The sequence below is a fragment of the Microcebus murinus genome, chromosome 10 (assembly GCF_040939455.1).
Source record: "Microcebus murinus isolate Inina chromosome 10, M.murinus_Inina_mat1.0, whole genome shotgun sequence".
NCBI classification, from domain to species: domain Eukaryota; kingdom Metazoa; phylum Chordata; class Mammalia; order Primates; family Cheirogaleidae; genus Microcebus; species Microcebus murinus.
The window spans coordinates 89,358,282-89,385,486 of NC_134113.1; the positions used below are offsets into that span (position 1 = coordinate 89,358,282).

Sequence of the window (27,205 nt, forward strand, 5' to 3'; positions counted from 1 at the left end):
TAGTAGAGACGGGGTCTCACTCTTGCTCAGGCTTGTTTCAAACTCCTGACCTTGAGCGATCCACCTGCCTCAGCCTCCCAGAGTGCTAGTATTACAGGTGTGAGCCAACGTGCCCGGCCCCAGAAAGTTATTTAGAGGAAAAAGACAATTTTGTATAATTCTTTGATGAACAAATAGTAGGTGTTTAATTATAACCTGTTGCATTGGATTGACTTGAATGGAATTGAAAGAGTGAACAGTCGTTTAAATCACTGAGAGAAATCATCTGCCTGTCTCCTTCAAGCAGTGCCTCAGTGTCTAGAATGATCCATTAATATTGGCAACCCTCGTTCTAGTGCTTGATACAACCACAATCCTATCAATCATGCAAACATTGTCACATACTCCACTTTATGAAGAAGATTTTGTATTCAATTTTATTTTTTTTTTCTTTTTTCAAGTGATCTTGGGTAGTTTCAGTATTCAATTTTAAAAAGCCTTGGACACTGTGAAACAAAAATCCGTGAATTATCTGGAACCCCCAAATGAAGTCTGTTCTGCTTTTCCCAGCAGAAGGATGGAGCTAATATACTTTTGAGGGTTTTAAATTGACTTTTTCATTTCCTTTACTGACATCCTATATACAACAGTCATAAATTTGGGGTAATATATGTGATAGCGTTTCCCATCCCCTTAGACCATGTTTGTATATACCTCTGATTTTCCCCCTAGGGAAACTTTGCATTTAGATAAGTATCATTGGTCGAATAAAATGCAACTCGTACTCTCTCCAGTGACAGTTTTGGTAAAGCCATTTCTGTCGTATGCTCAGGTGTCTTCATTTCAGAATGAGAGACATCATGGTGCCCTGGATGAGACTATCCAACAGGCACTCTTGTGCGTGGATGTAAAGTCCTAAGTTTGTCTCATCTTTTTTCCGCAGGGGGTCAGAAGACAATTCTCGTGAAGTCCACCTATAAGTCACCATGTATGAGGACTGCGTGAAATCCACAGAAGACTATTTTCTCTTCTGTGACAATGAGGGGCCATGGGGCATCATTCTGGAGTCCCTGGCAATACTTGGCATAGTGGTTACGATAATGCTACTCTTGGCATTTCTCTTCCTCATGAGAAAGGTGCAAGACTGCAGCCAGTGGAATGTGCTCCCCACCCAGTTCCTCTTTCTCCTCAGCGTGCTGGGGCTCTTTGGACTTGCTTTTGCCTTCATCATCCCGCTCAATGAACAAACCGCCCCCGTGCGCTACTTTCTCTTTGGGGTTCTCTTTGCGCTCTGCTTCTCATGCCTCTTGGCTCACGCCTCCAACCTGGTGAAGCTGGTCCGGGGCCGAGTCTCCTTCTGCTGGACGACAATTCTGTGCATTGCCATCGGCTGCAGTCTGTTGCAGATAATTATTGCCATTGAGTACGTGACCCTCATCATGACCAGGGGTATGAGGTTTGTGAACATGACACCCTGCCAGCTCAATGTGGACTTTGTCGTACTCCTGGTCTACGTCCTCTTGCTGATGGCCCTCACATTCTTCGTCTCCAAAGCCACCTTCTGTGGCCCATGTGAGAACTGGAAGCAGCATGGAAGGCTCATCTTCGTCACTGTGCTCTTCTCCATCATTATCTGGGTGGTGTGGATCTCCCTGCTGCTGAGAGGCAACCCACAGCTCCCATGCCAGCCCCAGTGCCAACCCCAGTGCCCGCCCCCGTGGGACGACCTGGTCATCTGCATTGCCCTGGTCACCAACGCATGGGTTTTCCTGCTGCTGTACATCATTCCTGAGCTCTGCATTCTCTACAGATCGTGCAGGCAGGAATGCCCTCTGCCAGGCAACGCCTGCCCCGTCCAAACCTACCAGCGCAGCTTCTGCGTGGAGAACCAGGAGCCCTCAAGAGGTACTTTCCTGGGAGATTCAGGAAGCAGGGAAACCTGGGGTGGGACAGGGGGAGAAACAGAGAAGTAGGGCAACTGGATGAACCAAAAGAGAACAAAAAGGGAATCATCAAATTTTTGGTGGGTGGCTTCATAGTTTAGGCATGGAGATGACTCCCAGAAGCAAGGTTAAATTTTCATGAAAAATTCAGTTTTTCCAAAACATAGAGCTTTATGGGGCGAGACCAAGGCAGAAATGAACCAAAGGCCCTAAATAAAGAGGGTGTGTCTCTGAGTGCTCATGCTGGGTAAAGAAAGGCATCCATATCCTTCAAAAGTGGAGAAATAAAAAGTAAAATCAAAAGAAAGGCATCCACTATAAAATGAGTTAACCAGCCCCAAATTAGGCTTAGACCATGCAATTGCATGACATCTAATGCCAAGTCCAAACGTGTTGGCCATTAAGTACAAAAGTCAATCCTAGCAACACTGATTGACATTTTTAAAATTTAAGTCTCAAAGCTAATTTGCCCAAACATAATCTTAAGACTCACCACCTCATTAAAGTCATAAAGCCTAATAGCTTCTGCATTTCTACTTTTCCAACCATTTACTGTTTAAAATCCTTCATGGTTTACAAAAAGCAACAGGAAGGGCCATTACATCAGAATTCTGAGTAAGGCCTCAGATGTGTGATCATGAGCAGAGATAAAGTGACTTGCTTATGTGACATTTTCATAATAATTTCTGGGTCATGTTTTTATCCAAGCCACCTGACTATACTTTGTTAAGGAATAAAATATATTATCCATGACCACAAGGATGCTTGGACCCCAACAATCTGGGAGAAATAGAACTAATTTCAGTTATCTGGAAATATGTCACAACTCATTCATTCCTTTTCCGAAACATCTGGCCTATTATTCATGACCCAATATCCTAGTTTTACATCAATTTTCGTGTCTTAATAAGCATCTGATTTCTCGCATCTTATTTCTAATCCGTAATGATTATGTTATTTTATATACTGCATAGCACACATAATGTTCACTAAGCTCAAAAAAAATTAATATAAGCTTTTCTTTTAAGTACATACACTTTCTTGAGCTGTAATCTATGGCTAATTGCACATTCAAATTAAACTCTGTTCAGATAAATACATCCATTAATTCTTTTCAGTTCAGTTGACCAAGAGTTGGAAATTGACATTATACATCCTTCCTATAAAAGTTTTTCATTGCTTGTTGATGATGCGTAATCATATCTTTGAGGTTTGTGGCAAAATTGCAGAGTCAATCTTTCTTGAAAGGCCGGGCGCGGTGGCTCACGCCTGTAATCCTAGCACTTTGGGAGGCCGAGGCGGGCGGATTGCTCAAGGTCAGGAGTTCGAAACCAGCCTGAGCGAGACCCCGTCTCTACCAAAAATAGAAATAAATTAATTGACCAACTAAAAATATATATACAAAAAATTAGCCGGGCATGGTGGCGCATGCCTGTAGTCCCAGCTACTCGGGAGGCTGAGGCAGTAGGATCGCTGAGCCCCGGAGATTGAGGTTGCTGTGAGCCAGGCTGACGCCACGGCACTCACTCTAGCCTGGGCAACAAAGTGAGACTCTGTCTCAAAAAAAAAAAAAAAAAAAATCTTTCTTGAAAATACTTCTCATAGTTTTTACCCAAAGATAAGATAAAAACTTTTTGTGTTTTTGTTGTGATCGTATGTTTCCAGGAAACAAAAATCAGAAAGAAAGAAATTCTTAGAGTTTCACAGTAGCCCAAAATGCACAGGGACTTGTAAGGTCAATATTCCATATCCCAAAAATATTAGGCAAGTGTTTCAAGTGTTCTAAGGAGCTGTCTTACTTAAAGGGCAAGGGCTTGCAAAACTACAGTGTTTCTTGATTTGGCTAACGCTACCCTACTACTCAAGCAGGGTTAGAAAATCAATTTCTGAGCAGGAAGTGTTCTGCCGGTGATAGTCATTGCTAATGTAGTTTGATATCATGTGAAAAAAAAAATCAATAGTGCAGTACAGAACACATAGATTGTGCTCCAAGATTGGGCAGAATAACCAGAAACTTAAGCTCAAAGAAAAGAATCAGAATTTAGGTCACCTGGAAAAAATACAAATACTGAAATTTAGAAGAATGATTAAAACTCAACAAAAAGTATAGAATTCCACCAGCTAGGAAAAACATACAAATAGATACAAAATAGGGAACAGCCAGGCAAGTATAAGAACAATAACTTGAAAAATACTAAGAGTCTTTGTAGGTTGTGACCCGACAGTAGGAAAGCGGCTTCCCACTGTCTTTGTTTTTGTTTGTTCAAGAGACAGTTGTGGGGCCGGGCGCTGTGGCTCACGCCTGTAATCCTAGCTCTTGGGAGGCCGAGGCGGGCGGATTGCTCAAGGTCAGGAGTTCAAAACCAGCCTGAGCAAGAGCGAGACCCTGTCTCTACTATAAATAGAAAGAAACTAATTGGCCAATTGATATATATATATAAAATTAGCCGGGGATGGTGGCACATGCCTGTAGTCCCAGCTACTCGGGAGGCTGAGGCAGGAGGATCGCTTGAGCCCAGGAGTTTGAGGTTGCTGTGAGCTAGGCTGATGCCACGGCACTCACTCTAGCCTGGACAACAAAGTGAGACTCTGTCTCAAAAAAAAAAAAAAAAAAAAAAAAAAAAGAGACAGTTGTGGTGCTGTATAAACAGATGTGTGGTCAGCAAGAACAACCGTGCTGTTGTCCTCAGCATTGGTCAGTCTTTGGCGAGAACACCCATTCCAGGTCCGGTCCACTAATGAGATGTGTGGGAAGCTTGGGGAAGGGTCCACAGAGAACCACAAAGATGAGTAAAGGGCTGTAACATCAGTCCCATGTGGAAAGGATAAGGCAACCAGACTGCAAGGGTTATTCTTAAACTTCATGTGCCTTTCTCGGAGATCGTCCAAGTTCTCTCTCTTGAAACTCTGTACCAAGACACAACATTTTGTCTGAGTCCCTAAGGCATGCATTTGTCGTGAGACTCTCCTGACTAACGCTGCTTGTAGCTGTGACTCCAGTCAAGTAATTACTCGATTTACCGCTGGGGTGGGAGACCAGAATTATTCATCTGAAAGGAGAGTATGACAAGGGGTATTAGCAGAGAATTTCATGAGTGTGAAGCCCTCTCTGGAGGAAGCTGTTGGGTTGTTTTCTATCTTCAGCTAACGACAATTTGACTGGAAATGGACTCCAACAGAGGCATGAGGGGTTTCGATTAAGTCTGAAAATAAGAGTTGGTAAACACTGAAACAGATCAGCAAAAGGGATTAAGGACTCAATTTCCCTGGGAGTCTTTCAAAAGAAGCTTAGGCTTTATTCCTCTGAAGTGGCTTAGGGAGTTAATTCTAAGATATAAAAACATCTGGATGGAGAATGAAAATGCAATCAGGCATGTTACCACAGGCCACCAAACAAACAGGTGTAAATATGCTTTGCCCCGTGTTGCAAATGTGTTCCTGAAAAGCTGTATATTGATTGAACTTTTAAAAATCAGTTGCTCTTAATTAGAATCTTAAGCCAAAAATATAGACATATGTTTTCACAGCATTTTGATTAAAGTTTTACATGCTCAACATATTGTTAGGCACAGGAACCTGTAATATAAAGATACACAAGATTAGGGTAAAGAACCTGTGCGTGTATAAACGAAGCAATTAAAATGCAAAATAAAAATGAAGAAGCAATTCTGAAATTATGTTGATATTTAATTACTTCATTTACATGCACCTGGGATTATGTTACTTTTTAACATATCCTTCATTAATTAGATTAGTTGATGGATATACTACTTGTTTCATATTTAGAACTGGTGGATTTTAGAATATTTCTGTTCCTGAGAAAGGTATAACTAACCTCCAAAATAAATAAATAATTAGAATAAAACCAGTTGCTCTTTTTTTTTTTTTTTTTTTTGAGACAGAGTCTCACTTTGTTGCCCAGGCTAGAGTGAGTGCCGTGGCGTCAGCCTAGCTCACAGCAACCTCAAACTCCTGGGCTCGAGTGATCCTTCTGCCTCAGCCTCCCAAGTAGCTGGGACTACAGGCATGCGCCACCATGCCCGGCTAATTTTTTTTTTATATCTATATCAGTTGGCCAATTAATTTCTTTCTATTTATAGTAGAGACGGGGTCTCGCTCTTGCTCAGGCTGGTTTTGAACTCCTGACCTTGAGCAATCCGCCCGCCTCGGCCTCCCAAGAGCTAGGATTACAGGCGTGAGCCACAGCGCCCGGCCTCCCAGTTGCTCTTTTAACTGTGAATTTTAAATGTGATATAACTTGCAGAGATCTTAAGCTGATCTTAAGCAGAGATCTCATAGCTGATAGTATAATAATATCAGCTGTGAATTTTTTTATAAAGGGGAAGTTCTTCTAGTTATTGCCTGCTTTATCTGTTTTAGACAAATTAGAATATGGTTATATCAAGTTTGGCTTTTGCTGACGATTCTCAACAGTTTTTTCTCCAAGGCACACGCACCTCACCAGGGGAAACCCAATTTGAATGGTGCCCGGTGGTGTCATTTTTGTTTGTGCTTCCGAAGGAAGCTCTCTTTTTGTCACTCTCAAGAGCTACAGGTCACAGAGAGAGAACTAGCATAAAACAGGGAAGAAGACAGTGGGTCATGGGCAGGATTTGTTTGGTCTGAGGACAGATAAGGCGAGGATGATGACATTCACAGAGATCCAGGGAGCAGGAGCTAAGGGGGCGGCAGGAGGCAGGGGAGAGAGTGCAGAATCGGCCTCACGGCCCTGGCCCGACACTCGCTTCTCACCAACTTTGAGACCAAGCCAACATCCTCAATCTGCAGGAGCATCAGACTCCTTGTGTTTAAATAAGGTTCATGCTTCCTCCATGTATGAAATGGAAGGTATCACTCAACCCAGATTTCCTACCATGAGGTGGTTGCAGGTTTAATGTAGAAAAACACAGAGCCTTTTGGTAAATTCATAAACAATAACCAGAGCTGCAAGAATGAGGCTTTTCTAACTTGTGGTCTGGTCTGGTGAGAATGTTGGATGTAAGTTGGTCACCAAGGGACTGAGCGTGGAGGAGCCTTGTTATGCCACAAGGAACAAAGTTAAGAATTCAGTTCCCTCTGCCATGGAGGAAGGGCAAGCATTTCATCTATCACAGCACCCACCCTAACAAAATGCCACCAGGAGGAGGATGTCCGAGCGCCAGTTACAACTATACCACCAGCTCCAGCGCCGATGATAGTATACAAAGGACTGCGCACACAGTGTTCTCTACATATCATGCCCTGTTCCGAGGGCTTTATATATAGTGTATATAATCTTCAAAACAACCCTATGAAATAGATTTACTATTATGACTGTCATTATACCTCTTGCATTTCCATCAGGAAGGAAAGGCAACAACAGGTTAAGAAGCTTCGCCCTGGGTAACAGACGGGAAGGATCCAAGCAGTCTTCTCCAGGGTCCTCCACTCAACATTACAGCTCTGAGTGTGAATAGTAGTGACGCAGTTATGCCTGTGATGGGCACAAGACAGATATATTAAATATATCCGGGCCGGGCGCGGTGGCTCACGCCTATAATCCTAGCTCTCTGGGAGGCCGAGGCGGGCAGATTGCTTGAGGTCAGGAGTTCGAAACCAGCCTGAGCAAGAGCGAGACCCCGTCTCTACTATAAATAGAAAGAAATTAATTGGCCAACTAATACATATACAAAAAATTAGCCGGGCATGGTGGCGAATGCCTGTAGTCCCAGCTACTTGGGAGGCTGAGGCAGGAGGATCGCTTGAGCCAGGAGTTTGAGGTTGCTGTGAGCTAGGCTAATGCCATGGCACTCACTCTAGCCTGGGCAACAAAGCGAGACTCTGTCTCAAAAAAATAAATAAATAAGTAAATATATCTGGCAAGTGCCTGGCCTCAGAGACAGACACAGTTCCTGCCTTCACAGAGCTTTACTGTCTATTGCAGGAGACAGACATCAAACTTTGTGTGATTATTCTACAACAGTATATAATTGTATCAAGTGACCTTTTTTATTATGTCCACTTTTAAAAACTGAACTCAAGCACTCTGGGAGGCCGAGGCAGGTGGATTGCTCGAGGTCAGGAGTTCGAAACCAGCCTGAGCAAGAGCTAAACCCCGTCTCTACTATAAATAGAAAGAAATTAATTGGCCAACTAATACATATATACAAAAAATTAGCCGGGCATGGTGGCGCATGCCTGTAGTCCCAGCTACTTGGGAGGCTGAGGCAGCAGGATTGCTTGAGCCCAGGAGTTTGAGGTTGCTTGCTGTGAGCTAGACTGACGCCATGGCACTCACTCTAGCCTGGGCAACAAAGTGAGACTCTGTTTCAAAAAAAAAAACCAAAAAAACTGAACTCAAGCTTGTAGAAAGTCAAGACTAAAGGGGCTACTGAAAAGAGGGAGATGTCCAAGGCCACACACTTTACAGACACTCTCTTAAATCATCCATTTTGTCAATAACAACCTCAACTGAGAATTCCTTTTAAGAGTCAGGAGCCTCTCCGCAAGCCACCGAGCCTTCCCAGCATCCTCGTGTGCCGTCTCCACCTGACGCTCTGACACTAACCCAGCCCTTCCCTCGTTTGGCTTTCAGCCCGAGACAGTGATGGAGCTGAGGAGGATGTAGCACTAACTTCCTGTGGTACTCCCATTCCGCCGCAGGTAAATGTGCTCGTCTGCGCTCACCTAGAAGGGACACCGCCAGCGCTCCTTGCTTAGCAGAGCCGCAGGATCCACTGGCAGGGGCTTTACTGATGCAAGAGAGGAAAGGCAGGGCAGGATCGTACCAACAGGTGCCCAGATTTAAGCCAGGCCAGGCGGTGCCACCGAGCCGGGCACACCTTTGGCCTCCACCCGGGCCCCTCCCAGTCTCCGCCACACCAGCAGTCTCCCACGCTGCGGCAGGTGCTTGGCCCTGGAAAGACGGCTCGAAGGGTTTATGTGAAGGTGAAGAGGAACAGGCTTACCACGTTTTGCCTTGGGGACAACTGTAAAAGTGTATGAGCTCGAGGTCTGTTTTTAGCGGCCATTGTCTGAATCCATCGCCTGAGCCCCACTACCTGCCTCTCTGTCATTCACTGTCTAGCTCCAGCAGCCCAGGCCACTCCGAGAACTGGTCTAGGTCTGTCACCATCATCTGGATGCCAGGTTGATGATCCAGTTGTAATCCTTTCAGGCAAAAGCAGAGGGAGCACTGCTGAAGAGTTGGGGGGGTAACACACATTTGTGCTGTGATGGCCTGAAGACATACACATCCGGACAGCCAGAAATACCACAGTGGAACACAATGCCTGTATTATAGGGATCAAAAGTAACTGAAATTCCAGAGAGTGAAAACCACACTCGCACGCGTTTGTTCAATGAAACTTACTAGGCAAATACCTAAGCTAATCCCTCTGGTCTGTTATCTGAGAATTGGCTTTTCCTAGAATGACAGACACATTGGGCCAGGACATAGCTATATCATTTGCTTTAATCAACGCTCAGGAGGGCATTTACACGATGAGACTATCTTTATTATCCGCCCCCTAGAGTTTCTTGGATCAGTTTCAATCTCCAGTGATCAGCTATTCAAGAACCGTGCAAAAAGATCCCTGTTCATGGCTAAGAGGGAAGCCTGATATAAATAGGCTCAGCGCTTTTTTCTTCTTCTTTCTTATTAACAAAGAATTAAATAGTGGTGAGGCAATACTTCAAACATAGTTCTGCAGGGTGTGTCATCCCCTATGTTGGCTCAGAAAGTTGACGATGGCCTTTCTTTCCTTCCAGATGGTTGATCCCACACAAGAGTGTTTCATCCCACGGGCTAAGCTGAGCCCCCAGCAAGATGCAGGCATATAAAGTCCACAGGAAACATGAGGAGTGGAAACCCAGAAGACCATCCTGGGTAATGCAGCCCTGATGGGCCACTGGGACGCCTACCGCGTCCCACTGCTGAGGAAGCATCGGCCCCTTCCTTCTGTTTCCTCGCCCTTTCATCCACTTGGACTCTCCATCAGAAGACGACCTTCCAAGCATAATTATAATCTTGCTGCTCCCCTCCCTTGACTGTGTGTCTCTTTCTTCATTCGTGTAACTGGAAAATTCCCTTTCTTAGCAATGCTGAAAAGAATCAGTGCCTCTTACTCGTGGGACCAAAAGAGCCTGGTCTGAAGAAATTAGGGGCATCCCAATGTGACAAAGTATAGAGGTCAGTAGAAACTTACTACACTCTTCTAGCCATTCTTTTAAATTATGCTAAAAAACACGTAACACAAAATTTAGCATCTTAAAATGCTTACGTTTGTAGTTCAGTAGTGTTAACTATGTTCATATTGTACAAAAGATCTCCTAGAACAGTCTCCTCTTGCAAAACTGAAGTTCTAAACCCATTGAACAACAACTCCCCCCAGCCCATGGCAACCACTGTTCTACTTTCTGTGAGTTTGAGTACTTTAGATCTCACATAATAGAATCACACAGTATTTGTCTTTTTGTGACTAGCTTATTTCACTTAGCATAATGTCCTCAAGCTCAAGGTCCGCCCATGTTGTGGCATGAGACAAGATTTTCTTCTTTTCTAATGCTGAGTAATATTGCATCGAATGTGTATACCACATTTTCCTTTGTTTTTTTCTATGTAATCTTCTTTTCTTTCTTTCTTTTTTTTTTTTTTTTTTTTTTTTTTTTTTGAGACAGTCTCAATCTGTTGCCCAAGCTAGAGTGCCGTGGCATCAGCTCAAGCGATCCTCCTGCCTCAGCCTCCCGAGTAGCTGGGACTACAGGCATGCACCACCATGCCCGGCTATTTTTTTCGATTTTTGGTAGAGACAGGGTCTCACTCTTGCTCAGGCTGGTCTCAAACTCCTGAGCTCAAATGATCCGGCCGCCTCAGCCTCCCAGAGTGCTAGGATTACAGGCCTGAGCCACCGCGCCCGGCCATAATCTTCTTTATTAACTTTCCTTCTGGAGATTTAGCATCATGAAGCCCACATTTTTTACTTTTGAGTTGCTTTTACCTCTTGGCTATTGTGAATAATGCTGCAATATTTGCATGGGTATACAAACATCTCTTTGAAATCTTGCTTTCAATTCTTTTGGATATATACCTAGTAGCGAGATTGATGGGTCATAGGGTAATTCTATTTTTAATTTTTTGAGGAATTTCATACTGTTTTCTTTTTTTTTTCATACTGTTTTCTATAGTGGCTACACCATTTTACATTCCACCAACAATGCACAAACAGTTCCAATTTCTCTACAATCTCACTAACACTTGTTATTTCCTGTGGTTTTTTTATTTCTTTATTCTTTTTTTTTAGTGTCAGTCCTAATGAGTATAAAGTAGTCATTTTTTATAAAGGAACTCAAAATATGATTGGCCCAAAATTTTCTATAAAAGTTATAGAAGAATCGTCAGGATCACAACTGGGCGATTTAAATAACATGGATGTTTCCATGCACTTGCAAGCTGGCAGGCTTCCTTCTATGATGTTACCATCCCATGACAGCTAATATGGCAGAAGACATGGCTGAGGGCAGTGACCTGCATTGCTGAACCCATAACAGCAAAGGAAGAGCCACCCTCGTTGATGCTCATAAATGATTTTAAGTGGCGAACATAAAAAGCATAGTCTGCCCGTCTTGATGTTTCTAATAAGCTGCTGTCTCTGCACTAATTGTCTTGTCTTTGTTCCTCGTGCAGCCACACATTCTTCTCAATGGTTTCCCTTGTCCTTAACACTCATTTGTTATACATAACAGGTATAACAGGACCAGAGTCAGAGGTGTGCCTCCAGAAGGGTCCTTAGGGTCTGATTCAGCCCTCCTACCTTGCAGATGAAAGAACAGAAGCTTGGAGAAATTGAATGACTTACCCAAAGCCACGCAGTAGTTAGTAATCAACCAGGTTTTCTGACTCCTAGGCTAGTCTTCTTCCCCTCTAAGAGGCTTTTCCATACCTATATTTCTGTACTAGCATGTAAGGTGTACTCCCTATTGAGAACAAATGAGTTATTTCAGACCAATGTGTGCTGAGTACCTGCTAGGTGAAAGCACTTTGACAATAACTAAGGCTATATACACGTCAGAGAGCCTTTTCAATGGACAATGTACAGCATAGATTATTCAACAGCAGCAAATATGTCCTGAGCATCTGCAAGGTACCAGGAAACATTCTAGAACTCAGCCCTAGACAAGGCAGACAACACAGCCTTGGCAGAAAATTAATTTTTTAGGGGGGAGATAACACAGTGCAGACAATTTTAGGAACACAGTTCCCTTGTTTTACAGATAAGAAAGAGACACTTGCCCAGCATAATGTGGCTTATTAGTGGCAGAACCAAGACCGGAATCCAGGTTCCCAACCCCTGTTCAAGTGCTCTTCCTCTATGCAATGTTTCAACATTTTCATATACTTTTCTGCTACACTAAAATTAGCTGCTCTATTTAAATATCTGTGCCCCAAGCAATGTATCAGCACAACCCAGGACCTAGGTAAAATGACCAAAACATTTTACCTTCTTCCCTTATTGGCAATGAAAAATTGAAAAAAAAAAAAAAAGTTTAAGCATGAAGCAAGACTCTGGCATACACATTAGGTGGCATCCCCACAAAGAACCTAATCTGAGAGATGGAAACAAGCCACGTGACCTTGCATCCCCTCTGCAAGAAAACCATTATCACTGATCCTCCTGGTTGTTATCCCAATAATGATGACAACGATATACCTTCAACATAATTTTGTTTCATTTTATTTTGAAGGCAGGAAATGTTTCCGTGGGGTTGGCTAACACATTTTTTAAAACCCATTGAAGGCCAGGCCTGTTGGCTCACGCCTGTAATCCTAGCACTCTGGGAGGCTGATGCGAGAAGGATCACTTGAGCTCAGGAGTTCGAGACCAGCCTGAGCAAGAGCAAGACTCTGTCTCTACTAAAAATAGAAAAATTAGCCGGGTGTCATTGTGCATGCTGTTAGTCCCAGCTACTCTGGGAGGCTGAGGCAGGTGGATTGCTTGAGCCCAGGAGTTTGAGGTTGCTGTGAGCTAGGCTGACACCACAGCACTCGCCTGGGCAACAGAGTGGGACTCTGTCTCAAAAACAAAACAAACAAACAAAAACCCACTGAAGCCATATACAATGGCCTAATATTGTCTCCCAAAATGTTTTTACTAAAATTAGTGAAGGTAAAATTGAATTTGTTTGTACTAAATTTACCTCTGAAATTTACATCACAATTTTACCGAATTTTAGACTATGTTTGAGTTAGATTTGGGGTGTTACAGGTTGCAAGTGAACCAATCAGGCTGTTTCAGAAATGGAGTTTTATTTTAAGGTTCCATATGATGGGGAGAGGAAACTCAGGGAACGCGGTACAGCCACTCAGCAGGCCTGATGGAGGGTAAACACTGTCGGGCGTCGGGAGGAGCTTGCTGTCCCCACCCCCACCCCACAAACGCTCTCAGCCACTTTCCCCACTGTTTCTGCTTCTTTTCATGAGTATTTCCACTTGTCCACCCGATAACCAACTGATTTGCTCCCCAAGTGTCATCATTCAGATTCTAGAGGGGACTCTGATGGGTCCAGCTGATCATCATTGTCCCTAATTGGGGACAATCAGCCCGCCTCTTAGGTTAAATCAGCCTGTGGATTGGCTGCCCTTGGGTCCGGTACCCACCACTAGTCTATTCAGCACAGGTGGCATGGTCATGTGGTACAGACCTGGTTGCTCCCTCTGCAGGAAGCTGTGGTCTGGAAAATGTCCTCTGGGCAGCAGGGCAAGGAATAGCATGCACCATGAGTGACCAATACAGCAGAGGCTAGTCCAGAAAAATATAATGTTATTAAATTCTAGAACACTTTTATGAAAATACAATTTAATTTATTTCCAGTTTATGCAGCAATTCACATAAAGCTAAAAACCCTGAGAATCCTTTAAGGAGAGATCCATGAGGAACTTGCTTTAAAAACTAGATTTTTTTAAAAAATTTTTAAAAAATGATAACATTTTTAAAATGTATATTTGAAAAAAGACAAAACTGTTTATGATTAGCATATTGTATTCAATTCAACAGTATTATTTGAAGATCTAAACTCATTTACTTATCTGTAACGGGTTACATAATTTGAAAAGTACATATTGTCTTAAATATCTTAGGTAGTATACTTCTGATTTTATTTATTTTATCCAAAAGAAAAGGTATCAATAAAAAACTTTATTTTAAAATACCAGCCGGGCGCGGTGGCTCACGCCTGTAATCCTAGCTCTCTGGGAGGCCAAGGCAGGCGGATTGCTCAAGGTCAGGAGTTCAAAACCAGCCTGAGCAAGAGCGAGACCCCCGTCTCTACTAATAGAAAGAAATTAATTGGCCAACTAATATATATGGAAAAAATTAGCCGGGCATGGTGGCGCATGCCTGTAGTCTCAGCTACTTGGGAGGCTGAGGCAGTAGGATTGCTTGAGTCCAGGAGTGTGAGGTTGCTGTGAGCTAGGCTGATGCCATGGCACTCACTCTAGCCTGGACAACAAAGTGAGACTCTGTCTCAAAAAAATAAATAAATAAATAAAAATAAAAAATAAAATACCTACCTACTGTAACGTGACCAGTTAGCTCAGCTGGTTAGAGCATGGTGCTAACAAAATACCTGCCAGGGTAGAGTCAGCATATCCTGATGACATTTTTCTGATTCAAAGAACATCAAAGATCTGTTTCCCTCCACATTAAATTTCATGATCTTCCCATAAACTTCAAGGGCCTTCTACTTAGGCTTTATTTCACCCTATGTTTAAGTCAAGCTAAAGTTTTATCCTTCTATTATATTATCCTATCTTCTTTATTCTTAAAAACAAACAAACAACAACAAAAAAAAGTCTCCCTTTTCCCAGTGTGTAATATCTATTTCATATTGGCCAGACTCATGCCTTCTTGTCCTTCATGTTTTTCTTCAATGAAAAGGCAATTCAAACTCTGCCTTTTTCTGGAAACTTCTGTGATGATATAAGGAGACAGGCTGTCACACACCAAGCCCAGCCTAAGTCACGGCAGAGCCGGGTAAACAAGAGACTTATGTGGCTCTGGTATCCCCCTCGGAGTAAGCCTAATCGTCTCTTTTAAAAGAACACAGTTAATGAGAACTAAACTAGAGAGCTCTTTTTGCTTTCTTGGTGCAAAAGCCTCTTCATTTTGCACTCAGGGGAGGTGCTCCTCCATTAGCATTCAACAGTGGTAAGCACGAAGACCTGGACTTAGTAAAACACACTTAACATCTGAATAAAGGCAGACTTTTTCCTGGAGCTGTTAAAAATGTCTGAATGACTCAGGCCATTAGGGGACCATATTTACCACTCTCCAACAGTAGATTATTTAGAATTAAGTTGTATTTTAACATATATCAGAACTCATTTACTTAAAGGACTTCCAAGTGGTCACCTCAGAAAGTGCAAAGATGCTGCCATGGCTTAAAACACTATTCGAATGCTTTTCCCGGAGCTGCTTTCAGGAATGTCTCAAGAAAATGAGTGTGATTGCGTTACTATGATGGTCAAACTGTCAAATCAGAGAGGTAAGCACAATGATGAATTTCTTTTTTGTTTGTTTGTTTGTTTGTTTTTTGAGACAGAGTCTCACTTTGTTGCCCAGGCTAGAGTGAGTGCCGTGGCGTCAGCCTCGCTCACAGCAACCTCAGACTCCTGGGCTCAAGCAATCCTCCTGCCTCAGCCTCCCAAGTAGCTGGGACTACAGGCATGCGCCACCATGCCCTGCTAGTTTTTCCTATATATATTAGTTGGCCAATTAATTTCTTTCTATTTATAGTAGAGGCGGGGTCTCGCTCTTGCTCAGGCTGGTCTCGAACTCCTGACCTCTAGCAATCCGCCCACCTCGGCCTCCCAGAGTGCTAGGATTACAGGCGTGAGCCACCGTGCCCAGCTGTGAATTTCTAATATTGATCTGATTCATCACTTAAACAGCTTCCAAGTGCGCTTTGAAAATCCAGAAGATTTTTCTAAGGATAGGAGAACTATTAGAACTTGAACAATATTTAGTATCTAGTTAAATCAAGCCTCAGTTTGGCAAATGGTATGGTTCTTAAGGTAACTGTCATCATAGGATACAAGATAAACTAAACTGGTAGGAATTTAGGTTGTGTCTATTTACTGCCTACTGGTTGTAAGATGATAGCAATATATGCTGCAAAGCAGTTAGAGAGGAAGCTATCTGGCATTGCACATGTACTTCAATTGGTGGAACCGACATTATTTTTAATTTACTAACTTTTTTATATGATATAAAGGTTGTAGCTCCCACCTTGAGTTTATTTGTATGTAGAAGAAACTGTGTAGACTTCATCTGCAATTAATTTTTATTTATTTATTTATTTTTATTTATTTATTTTTTGATACAAAGTCTCACTCTGTTGCCCGGGCTAGAGAGCCATGGCATTAGCCTCGCTCACAGCAACCTCAAACTCCTGGGCTCAAGCGATCCTCCTGCCTCAGCCTCCCCCGAGTAGCTGGGACTACAGGCATGCGCCATCATGCCCATCTAATTTTTTCTATATATTTTTAGTTAGTCAATTAATTTATTGCTTTTTTTTTTTTTTTTGAGACATAGTCTCGCTTTGTTGCCCAGACTAGAGTGAGTGCCATGGCATCAGCCTAGCTCACAGCAACCTCAAACTCCTGGGCTCAAGCAATCCTCCTGCCTCAGCCTCCCGAGTAGCTGGGACTACAGGCATATGCCACCATGCCCAGCTAATAATTTTTTCTATATATATTAGTTGGCCAATTAATTTCTTTGTATTTATAGTAGAGATGGGGTCTTGCTCTTGCTCAGGCTGGTTTCGAACTCCTGGCCTCGAACAATCCACCCACCTTGGCCTCCCAGAGTGCTAGGATTACAGGCATGAGCCATCACGCCCGACCTGCAATTAATTTTTAAATTTCTCTACATTTCATTCAGTGGCATTATTCTCAGGGCAATTTATCTCTAGAAAAATTGAGCTTTTCAATTTTGATTTTAAATATATAGCTAATCAGATTCAAAGAATGTTTGTTGTAGCACTGCTATTATTAGGGCTTTGCTTTAAAAGCAAATGAAAAGAAATGAGGCTATCCCTATAGCAGAATAAGATGTCAAATCACAAGGATCTTTGAGATGCCCAATCCTTGAAGCTAATGATAATTTTTTTAAATAGTGCTTTACACTTTGTAGCACTTTACAAAATAATTTTCACATGTACTATCTCATTTAATTTATTGGATGAATTAGCCAATGCTTTTCAATGAAGCAATATATATGTATATACATATATATTTTCTACTAAGATATTAAGAATCTCACCTAATAAACTGCATTTGCGCTACTATCACTCTGCTGTTTATTATAGCACAATCTGAACTACCCCCGCAATATAAAATAGACACATAACTGCATGAGAATTTTTATTTATGGGAAGAGGTATCACTATGAGATTTTCAAAAAAAGACTGTGCTTTTGTTTCTTATCTGCAGTTGTTACTGCCACGTCCAGCTGTTCATAACTCATTTTTCTAAACAACAAAACAACTGATAGAGGTGGTTATTTCGAAATTTAGGAAAATCAGTCAATTTTACGAAAAGTGTCACTGCGATAGTCGTAAGTGTTGTTTTCCAAATATTTCCAAACTCTCTTATCTTCCAGGCACACTGTAGGATTGTGCTTTTTTGGCCCCTTTGGCATTGGGTTGGGATCATGACACTAATTTCTGTGAACAGAAACGACGTCCTTTTCAAGTTGCTTAAGGTCTGAAGCAATTAATTGTTGGGATAAGATTCTCAAGAGCTTTTTTCTCCCTGCCACGGTGGTGCAGTATCCCAAACAGTGGCTGCTTCCTTCATCTGGGCTCCGTGGTGAATATGCAGAGGATCGAGAAATAAAACTTTGTTGTTTTAAGCCACCGAGGTGTGGGGCTGTTTGTTACCTGGGCTAGCCCAGCCCATCCTGACTGACAGGGCCACCAAACCAGTGGCTTGGTGCCCTGAAGTAAGACAAGGAGTCGCTTGTCTGAATATTTTATTTTCCCGTCTGTTATTCTGGTGTGCTTCAAAGACATCAGATCAAAGAAGAACCACCCTGTTCTTGACCAATAGGTGCCACACTGACCAATAGGCTCCCACGGCTGTCCGCATAATGACAATTCACTGAGATAGCTGCCACCCTAAAAGCAAGTAGAAGGTGAAGTGGTCACTTAGAACAAAGAGCCGTTCTGTCTGGGAGACCAAAGGCAAGAAAGACTTCACAGAGGAGGTCAGAAGCTTGCGCTCTGTCTTGCAGGGTGGGCAGGAATTCACTGGGCAGATGATGGAGGGAATGATCCTCAAAGCGGCCACTAACAGGGAGTCTTTGTGTGAGTTAGAAAAACGTGCCCCTCTGAGTGGATGGATTTGAACGTGTGCCCCCGCACCAAAGGATGCAGGCTCCTGCCAGGGGACGGGGCTTGGCAAGCACAGTGAGGCTGGATTCCAGCCCACCCCCGGAGCCAGGGGGCTTTGTGCAGTGCAGTAGCCCAGATACGCAGGGCAGAAAAAAATGCCTGTGTAAAGGTGTAGCTGCAAAGCAAACCGAGGCACGTTCGGAGAGCTACAAGGCCACCTTTATGCTGGAGCATAAATAGGCAAAGGGAGAAGCAATAGGAGAGGATGGTGAGCAAGGCTGGCTTTGCCCTCACAGGGCTTCTATCCCTAAAGGAGGTCTCTAAATACGGTCCGGGTTTGAGGAGCGTTGGGAGGAGGGGCCAGAGCATCAGTGATCACTGCTGTGCCCAGCCATCTCCAACCCCAACCAAAAGGGAAAATGTGCGTCCCTAGGTATGATTACCAAAATACCCTCCCATGCTTTGAACTAAGTAGAAAAAGTTAATTTGTAAAGCCTCCAATCAGGCCAGGCACAGTGGCTCACACCTGTAATCTTAGCACTTTGGGAGACCAAGGCAGGAGGATTGCTTGAGGTCAGGAGTTCAAAACCAGCCTGAGCAAGAGCAAGACCCCCTGGTCTCAAAAAGAAAAAAGTACAAAAATTTAGCCAGGCATGGTCACACGCACCTGTAGTTCCAGCTACTCGGGAGACTGAGGCAGGAGGATCCCTTGACCCCAGGAGTTGGAGGTTGCAGTGAACTCTGATGACACTACTGCACTCTAGCCCAGGCAATAGAGCAAGACCTTGTCTCCAAAATAACACATAAATAAATACAATAAAAAGTCTCCAAATAAAAAATATAAAGCCCTTCGTTGCCGGCTCGTTTGTAGATTATTGTCAACTCACTTAAACCGGTGAGAGGGACCTGCAGCCCGATCGGAAATGAGGGCTCCCCTTATGAAATAACACAGGGTCATAAAACAAACCACAACAGTCGGTTTTTATAAAATTTTGATGTATTGTTTATCATGGGCCCTTTTTTTGCTTTAATTTTGATTTTCAAAAAATGTATCAAATATTATTTCTCTTGATGACTGAGTTTTGGGGGCCCCCTTGAATCCTGTGCCCAAGGTGAGAGCCTTACCTGTCCCACCCGGTCCCCTATGAAAGGGCTGGATTCACTTGGGGAGCTGGAGATGGCCCGTGGCCTGGCCTCGCCACAACCCTGTTACTTGGGAATTTCTCAGAGCGGAGCCCAGACGTGGGTGTATTTCAAAATCTTTCCAGGTGATTCTGGTTTGCAGCCAGGGTTGCAAACCACTGCCGTAAGGAGATAGTTAGGACTCGATGCGAGGAAGGAGGAAGAGGGAGAAGTCAGCACTGTGGTTTGTGGCTGCCTAAGTGGATGGTGATTCCACTTTCGAAAAGAAGGAACCCAGGAGGAGGGCTCAGGAGGAGAAACAGATTTGGGGACAGAGAGGACAGCAAGTGAGTAGTTTTGAAGGAGTTTGCAGTGGCGCTGCACTGAGGCAGGTGACTCTAAGGCTGTGGAGTGCCGGCAGAGACAGAGGTTAGGGGATGGGCTCAGCGGAGGGGGTGGCAGTTGGCGTGGGAGAAGAGAGGTGCATAAGAAGGGCCCCAAGTATGCCTCGCAGCGGGTGGAGCAGGCTGCCCCATCCCCAAAGGGGCTCTCTCCTCGTGCCTCTGCCTCCATAGCCACTGCCACTGTTAACGCTAGGGCTCTCCAACAAGATCCCGGCACAGAGGGGACCAAGGCCGAGCGCTGCTTGTGGAACCACACCCCACAGCTCTGAATGGATGAGCCGGGAGAACATGCTGAGGGTCTTCCTGTGGATTGGGGGCCGCAGGGTGGGAAGGAGCCGTCGGAGCTTGCTGGGAGACTGGTGCATCACCAAAAGGACACACGTGACTTAACTGGCCAAGGTCTCTTCCCAAAGCTGCCTGAGCAGAAGAATCTGCAAGGATACCTGTTACAGATCAAAATTCTTGGACCCTGACCGAGACCTACTGAATCAGAACCTCCAGGAGAAGGCTCCGAGACTCTGCGTTTTCAGCAAGTTCCCATGTGATTTTTAAGACAGTATGAGCTGGGGAAGTGCTGCTCTGGTCTGATACGCAGCGAAGACTGACAAGGCTTTTCCAGTTGGGCCCAGGAAGGCAGAAAGTGACTGGGCTGAGATGGCAAAATCAATGGAAAGTGTATGAGTCAGTCCTGTCCCTGGGAGCATTCTGCTTCCAATTTGCATCGGCTTCTCCTCCCTGGAGGGGTCTCGTCTCAGCCTACCCCTCTGCCACATCCGCCACGGCCGTGGTGACCCTGGGCTCCACCCAGCCACAGTTCAGCACACATCCAGTTTTTGTAAGAGAAAATGTTGCCAGCAGCAGCTTATGCCAAGAATTCAGGAAGATAAATCCTCCCTGAGCCTATTTTCTGGCATTCACATCTGTTTTCAATTTGGTTTATATAATCTGAAGGGTCCTTGTTCATCCATTTTGGTTCAAGTCAGTTTAGAAAAGCAATGCACTTGAAAAAAGAAATGCAATTGATCTTTGAGGGGGATCAATCTAAAATGCTTCTCTTATTTTTTTTGCTTTCGGGGATGCTTTTCTCTTTTTTTCATATTTCAAGTTTGTTCTTGTGTAGTTCTCCTAGGAAACAGCACTTTCCCAAGCTTGACAAAGAAAAGCCTCCGGGAAATAAACTGGGACAGGATGAAATGTATTCGGCCCAAGAAGTAAAGAATTCCCTTTCTTTCCTCCAAGCCTTAGGCTTGTGAGTTGTTTTTATCACATTGGACTTAAGTGTTCTTGCATGGAAACAAAAAAAAAAGAAGCTGATGGTTGATCAGCTGAAATTCATCAAAATTATTTGAGGACAAATTGGTCATTCAAGACAGCAGAACAGACAAGAGAGCAATCTGAGAATTGTGTCCTCTGAGTGAGAAGCTATCATTCTAATTAGCCTGTGACCAAAAAAAAAAAAATATATATATATATATATATAATTTCTTTCAAAATTTTCATTCATTCTACTTGTGTGCAGACTCTGTGCTAGGCTCAGGGAATACAGGGGGAAAAAAACAATTTTTCTGTCCGTTAGGGTGGGAACTTGTAGCTCAGGATGAGAAAGAATTCTCAACAAAAAGATTAATTTAAAGACTAAAAGAAAAAAAAAAAGAATAGTTTTAAAGAAGGAAAACTTTTTTTTACTTCTTAAAGGGAGATAAAGGCTTCCTTTTTACTTAACCAAAGGGAGAGAAGGGCTCAACACAAGCAAAGAAAGGGCAGCGAGGGTAAGGGGCTGAGGGCTTTTATTGGGAGCAAAGGGGAAAAACAAGTTATTGCTGCAAGCTGATAGCAGAAGCCAGCTGTGAAGGCTGCATCTGTTTTTCCTTTTTTTTTTTCCTGTTCTCTCTGTGAGGCTGGCCTACCAGTCCCCCTGGAATGTGGACAAGTGGGAACTGAGGGAGCATCATGCTAGTCCTTTCTTTTGAGTTCTTTCCAAGTGCTGTGAAAACAAACTCTCAAAGAGCACAAGTTAAGCCATAGATGGTTAATCAGAGGGTCAGTTGTGCACTGTGATCTCTCTCTCTTTTTTCTTTCTGTTAGACAGTTGATTTTTCTCTGTTAGTTTATTAGCAAGGTCGTCCTTTTACTGTCTTTCTGAAACCTATAGAAAATGGGAGAAAAACAAGTAAACCAACAAATGAATATAATTTCAAATTTTCAGCACTCTGAAGACCTGTAGTAACCATGGGAGCCCAGCGTTGAACAGACTGACGGTAGAAGGTCTCACAAGGTGAGCAATGTTTGAGCCGAGATGTGGACGTTGTGAAGAAGACGACGGTGGGAAGAGTTGGGGGAAGATTCTAGTGGGAGGCAGGTAGAGCTGAGCTCCCTCTAGGGAAGGGCTTACAGGAAAACCTGGCTCTGAAGAGAATAATTGAAAGCATGGACCATTAAGAAAGCAAACGTGAAGGATGGGAACCAAGAAGGGCTTGGCAAAGCAGATAGGAGAGAGGCACTGAGTTCCTCAAGTGGGTCACCGGGGTGGCTCGATGTTGATCACGCGGGCCCGGGAGCAGCCGGGGCAGGGTCTGAGGCGGCCAGAGCCCCAGGCCGGCTGAGTCTGGCAACGAGCAGCAGCATCCGTTGACCTCTGTGTGCCTCAGACATCCTCGTATCATTTCCTATCCGTCCCATAAAGTGAAAATGACTGGGGCGCCCTGCTTAAGGCTTTAGGCCAGAGGCAAACTGCGTGCTGTGAAATCCGCTCAAGATTAACCTGCGCTGTGTATGCAGGTCCTGTCATCAGATGTCCTCACTCCATACCGGAAGATGTTTCAGACTGGACCCCATCCGTGGCTAAAGAAACAACTTGAGGCAAAGGAGGGATCTTGGAAACTGTGAAAAGTGAGGTAATGCCATTTGATAGGGGTATAACCTTAGGGGCAGGTGAGAAAGATCATGGAAACTGAGGTCACAGGGAGGGGTCACCCACCCCAGGTCAGGGACAGCTGGTGACGTGCACTCCTTTCCAGCTATCCAAGCAACAACCTCGTTTTGCTACTGATTTGAATGGGAATGTTTTTAATTTGGCGAGATAATGTACGTGCACGCACAGTGAGTAGGGTGCGGGGTACTGGTTTCATCCCACTTGTAGAAATGACTCTCTGTGCTCGCGAGCACATCTGATCTACATATACGGGGGAAGATGTGTAACGGGTGTGTGGGGGTGTGCCTGGCACTCACAGCCACCAGCAGACGCCCCCCGCACACATACCAGGAATTTCCGAGATTCTCACAGACCACTGGAAAAGATGTCTGGGGAGCACAAAAATTTCTCCGTTTATTCTTTATGCAGAATTCATAAACAACTATTTTTCTTTCTATCCTCTCGTTTTCTCCTAAGATTAAATGCAACACACACACAGAGACTAACCCCAGTGCTGTAGGGAAACTATACAGGTGACAATTTGATGTGTCTGGAACTGCCACAGGTTTGTCAGGAATAGGAAGGAACAGAGGACCCGGCCTTTGGCAGGAGGTGCCGGGGTGGGGGATGGGGAGCAGGGGGGCAACACAAGCAAAGAACCACCTCTGAGCACGCCAGGCTCCGGGCCCTCTGTGCCTTCAGAAGGCTGCTCCTCCTCGCATGGTCCCCCCCTTCCATGAAGTGGGGACCCTCCAGGAACTTAGAAGAACAGCTGCTCTAACTGGAAGGAGGATCTATGATGAGGTCAAATCCATCTGCCCAATTTCACAAACAGGTCATCATGACACTGTAAAAATTGTAACTTAATATTTAGTGAATTTTTTTCTTTCTTTTCTTTTCCTTCCTTCCTTTCTTTCTTCTTCTTTTTTTTTAAACAGGTCTCGCTCTCTCACCCAGCCTAGAGTGGAGTGGCATCATCATAGCTCACTGCAACCTCCGACTCCTGGGCTCCAGTGATCCCCCTGCCTCAGCCTCCCTAGTAGCTGGGGACTATAGGCGTGTAGCACCAGGCCCAGCTAATTTTTCTATTTTTTGTAGAGGCAGGGTCTCACTCCTGCTTAGGCTGATCTTGAACTCCCAGCCTCAAGCAATCCTCCTGCCTTGGCCTCTCAGAGTGCTAGGATTGCAGGCATGAGCCACCGCACCCAGCCCTTGAACTTCTGATTCTTATGACCTTAATTTTAACTTCATCTTAACATTCTTTTTTGTTCATTATTTTGCCAGATCTCCAATTTACAACTTTTCTTCCTCCTTATCAGCTTTCTCTCCCCAGCCCCTCCCCTGCACTCTGGCGCTTTCTTCCCCCGAGGAAGCCCCAGCCCCTCGGTGGTTCCGGACAGTCAGCTGCCCCCTCTGACCCTCTCCCTGTTCCCAAGTATTCAGAGTTCATGGGCTTATGACTCAGATGACTAAACTCGTGCTACCCAAGTTCAACCCACAAACCTTTTTGATCTTGCTGAGTACCACAAATCATAGGGTTCTTTCTTATGCAATTAATCACCCTCAAAGCACAACATGGACCAGAGTTTTTGTACTTAAAAAGTGGTAGCTTTTGTCTAAAGAACTAAATCAGGCAATATTTCTGACACTGACTATATATATATATCTGGGGGGGGCAAATTCAAGTGCCTTTGCGAAGGATTCTACATTATCACCCTGTCCACAATAAAGGCATATTAAACACAGCATGTACTCTACTCACATGGCACCTTCCATTCTCAAGAAGGCTGTGAAGAGGAGAATTGGCCTGTAAAGCACAACTACCAATGACGTCCAATAATAACACTGACAGAAAGGCGGGGACACATCCCAACAGCTAAGAGCATTTCCATTTTCACCTGAAGGGCAAAGGAAGTGTTTGGGCTGCAAGGTGTAGGAGAAGAAAACTGTACAGTAAAACTGACAGCGTCTCCATGGTTCTTAGATTCAGATACTAGGAATAACAACTTGGCAAGTTAAAGTCCAGCATCCTAAGAGTCACGAGACGCTCTAAGCTTATGTCGTCCAGCCTTGTCCCAGACACGAATTCCCCACGTGGTCGCCAGCAGAGCATCATGGAGCTTGAACACCTCCAGCGAGAGGAAACCCACTACTTTGCAGGAAGCTCTTCCAGGCTCTGCCTCCCTAACATCTCTAACCATTGAGCCGCCTGTGAGGCTGTGGTTATTAAAGCAGTTGGGGGCATGATGGGGTTACAGGTAAGGATCCGAGGGCAGCCCAACCAGCTTTGACTCCCAGCCCACCATTTGCAAGCTGTGCCATCGTGAGCATTATTTATTGCCTGGATGCTTCGGGGTCCTCGGGTGTTAAATAAAAGGGGGGTGACAATAATAACAATTCATAAGGTTTTTACACATATTAAATTATATTATACAGGCCGGGCGCTGTGGCTCACACCTGTAATCCTAACACTCTGGGAGGCCGAGGTGGGAGGATCCCTCAAGGTCAGGAGTTTGAGACCAGCCTGAGCAAGAGTGAGACCCCATCTCTACTAAAAATAGAAAGAAATTAATTGGCCAACTAAAAAAATATAGAAAAAATGAGCTGGGCATGGTGGTGAATGCCTGTAGTCCCAGCTACTCGGGAGGCTGAGGCAGGAGGGTTGCCTGAGCCCAGGAGTTTGAGGTTGCTGTGAGCTAGGCTGACGCCATGGCACTCTAGCCCAGGCAACAGAGTGAAACTTAAAATGGAGCTTAAAATGGAGCTCTGCACGGGTTCAGTGCACAATAAATGTTAACTGTGATGATGATGTACCCTGCAACATCCCTCCTCTCGGGATTAACTATCTCCAGCCCCATCAGCCATTCTGTATATCATGCAGTTCTAAAAATAGCCCCTCTGTTAGAAGCTCCTCCTTCACAGTGAGATACACAGAAATGGGGATGGTCATGATGGAGACTCAGACTTTTGGGGGGAGGGGGGGTAATGGGCATTTATTGAAACCTTAAAATCTGTACCCCCATAATATGCCGAAATAAAAAAAAAAAAAAAGAAATGGATGCAATATTCTGACGTGCTATAATGTGCCCCCAATTCAGTGGGAACAGTGCATGCCTTGTCTAGGACTTCACAATGGTGTCAGTGCAGCCTACGATTGCTTTGACTTTCTGGCTGCCGAACCTCTTCACTGGTACTTATCAGTCTTGTAGGCATCTAAAACTACCAGGTCTTCTTCATAAAAACTGCTCTCAAAACAAGTCTTTCCAACCTGTATTTGTGTGATTTATCTTGGGGTCATAAATACATTTGTATCTACTAAACTAAATTCTTAGTCTGGGATCTTTATCCCAGATTATTGCAACACATTTTGTATTCTAGTTTTATTCAGTCTTTCCTAATTCTGTGTCATGTGCAATATTTGAAAAACATGCCTTAGTTGTAACCAAATGATTGATAAAAATGTTATGCAAACAGATCCAAAGATACAGCCCTATGGCAGGCCCATCAATAGAGACTTCCACCTACTAAAGGATCTTTTCTTGAATGCTTGACTTATGGCTCTACCTAACTCTATTATCATTATCCCTGCCTTTTTCCATCTTGTTCATAAAGATGTCTTGCCAAAATCAATACATGCCTTTTCTATTTCAATTCCTTGTGGAAAAACATTAGTCAATCTGGCAGTATTCCTTCTTAGAGAAAGGTAGTCGCTTTACATGATCATAGGATATATCACTAGCCCCTACTGTTGTGTCCCAGAGCTCACTGCATAGCTACGGGGCTTGTCAGAGGAGTCTGTTGAATTGAGTTGATACAAATACAGTGGGATTGGCAGATCATAATATGGAAGGGGACCTGAGCTAGAAGGAACTGGGACCAGGCAGTTGGGTGTGGCACATGTGCTAATCAAATTCCATTACGGTTTCATTTTCTTTTCTGTGGAAGATAGTGGTTAGAACCTGGTGCTTGAGAGGCGGGGCGCAGGGCAGTCACCCCAGGCTAAGTCATTACAAATGCAAGTCACTAGCAAGGCTTTTCCAAGGACTGTCTCTGTGGCTGCCCCCAAAGCTGCCAAAGGGAGCCAAAAGTTCATACAAAGGGAAATAAGAGGCACTGGGTGTGGGGTTTGGACCCGACATGAGCCTCAGGGAAGCTGAGGGCTTATCATGCTGGCTGGGAGAATGGAGACAGAACACTTCACCTTGCTCTGCCATCCCTCCCTTGGCTTGGGGGCTGTGGGGCAGGGGCTGTGGTTGACCAGAAACTGTCGGTCCTTACCCAGACCCTCTCCCCAAGGCTTATAAGGCAGAGAAGATGACCAGAGGAGAAATAAGGGGAAGAAAAGGCAATCGGGGAGATAGAGGAAAGTGGGAGGAATGTTTAAAATCCATGGTGACTGTGGTCATTCTATCTGATTCTTTACTCAAACACTCTCTTGAGAAAGCATCCAGAACTGACCACACAGGTGCTGGCAG

At 44.2% G+C, this 27,205-nt stretch overlaps 1 protein-coding gene and 1 long non-coding RNA gene across 2 annotated transcripts; both read left to right on the forward strand.

Annotated features, from left to right (window-relative positions):
- The first annotated feature begins 856 nt into the window (after positions 1 to 856).
- GPRC5D (G protein-coupled receptor class C group 5 member D) lies at positions 857 to 10,106 on the forward strand. Its single transcript, XM_012774422.2, has 3 exons — positions 857 to 1,884; positions 8,497 to 8,564; positions 9,672 to 10,106. The coding sequence occupies exons 1-3, from the start codon at positions 966 to 968 to the stop codon at positions 9,741 to 9,743; spliced, it is 1,059 nt and encodes a 352-aa protein (XP_012629876.2). The 5' UTR covers positions 857 to 965; the 3' UTR covers positions 9,744 to 10,106.
- An 11,900-nt stretch (positions 10,107 to 22,006) lies between these two features.
- On the forward strand, positions 22,007 to 24,815 carry LOC142873296 (uncharacterized). The gene is made up of 3 exons (XR_012921345.1): positions 22,007 to 22,077; positions 22,598 to 22,708; positions 24,715 to 24,815. It is a non-coding gene; the product is annotated as an uncharacterized LOC142873296 (long non-coding RNA).
- Positions 24,816 to 27,205: the final 2,390 nt, after the last annotated feature.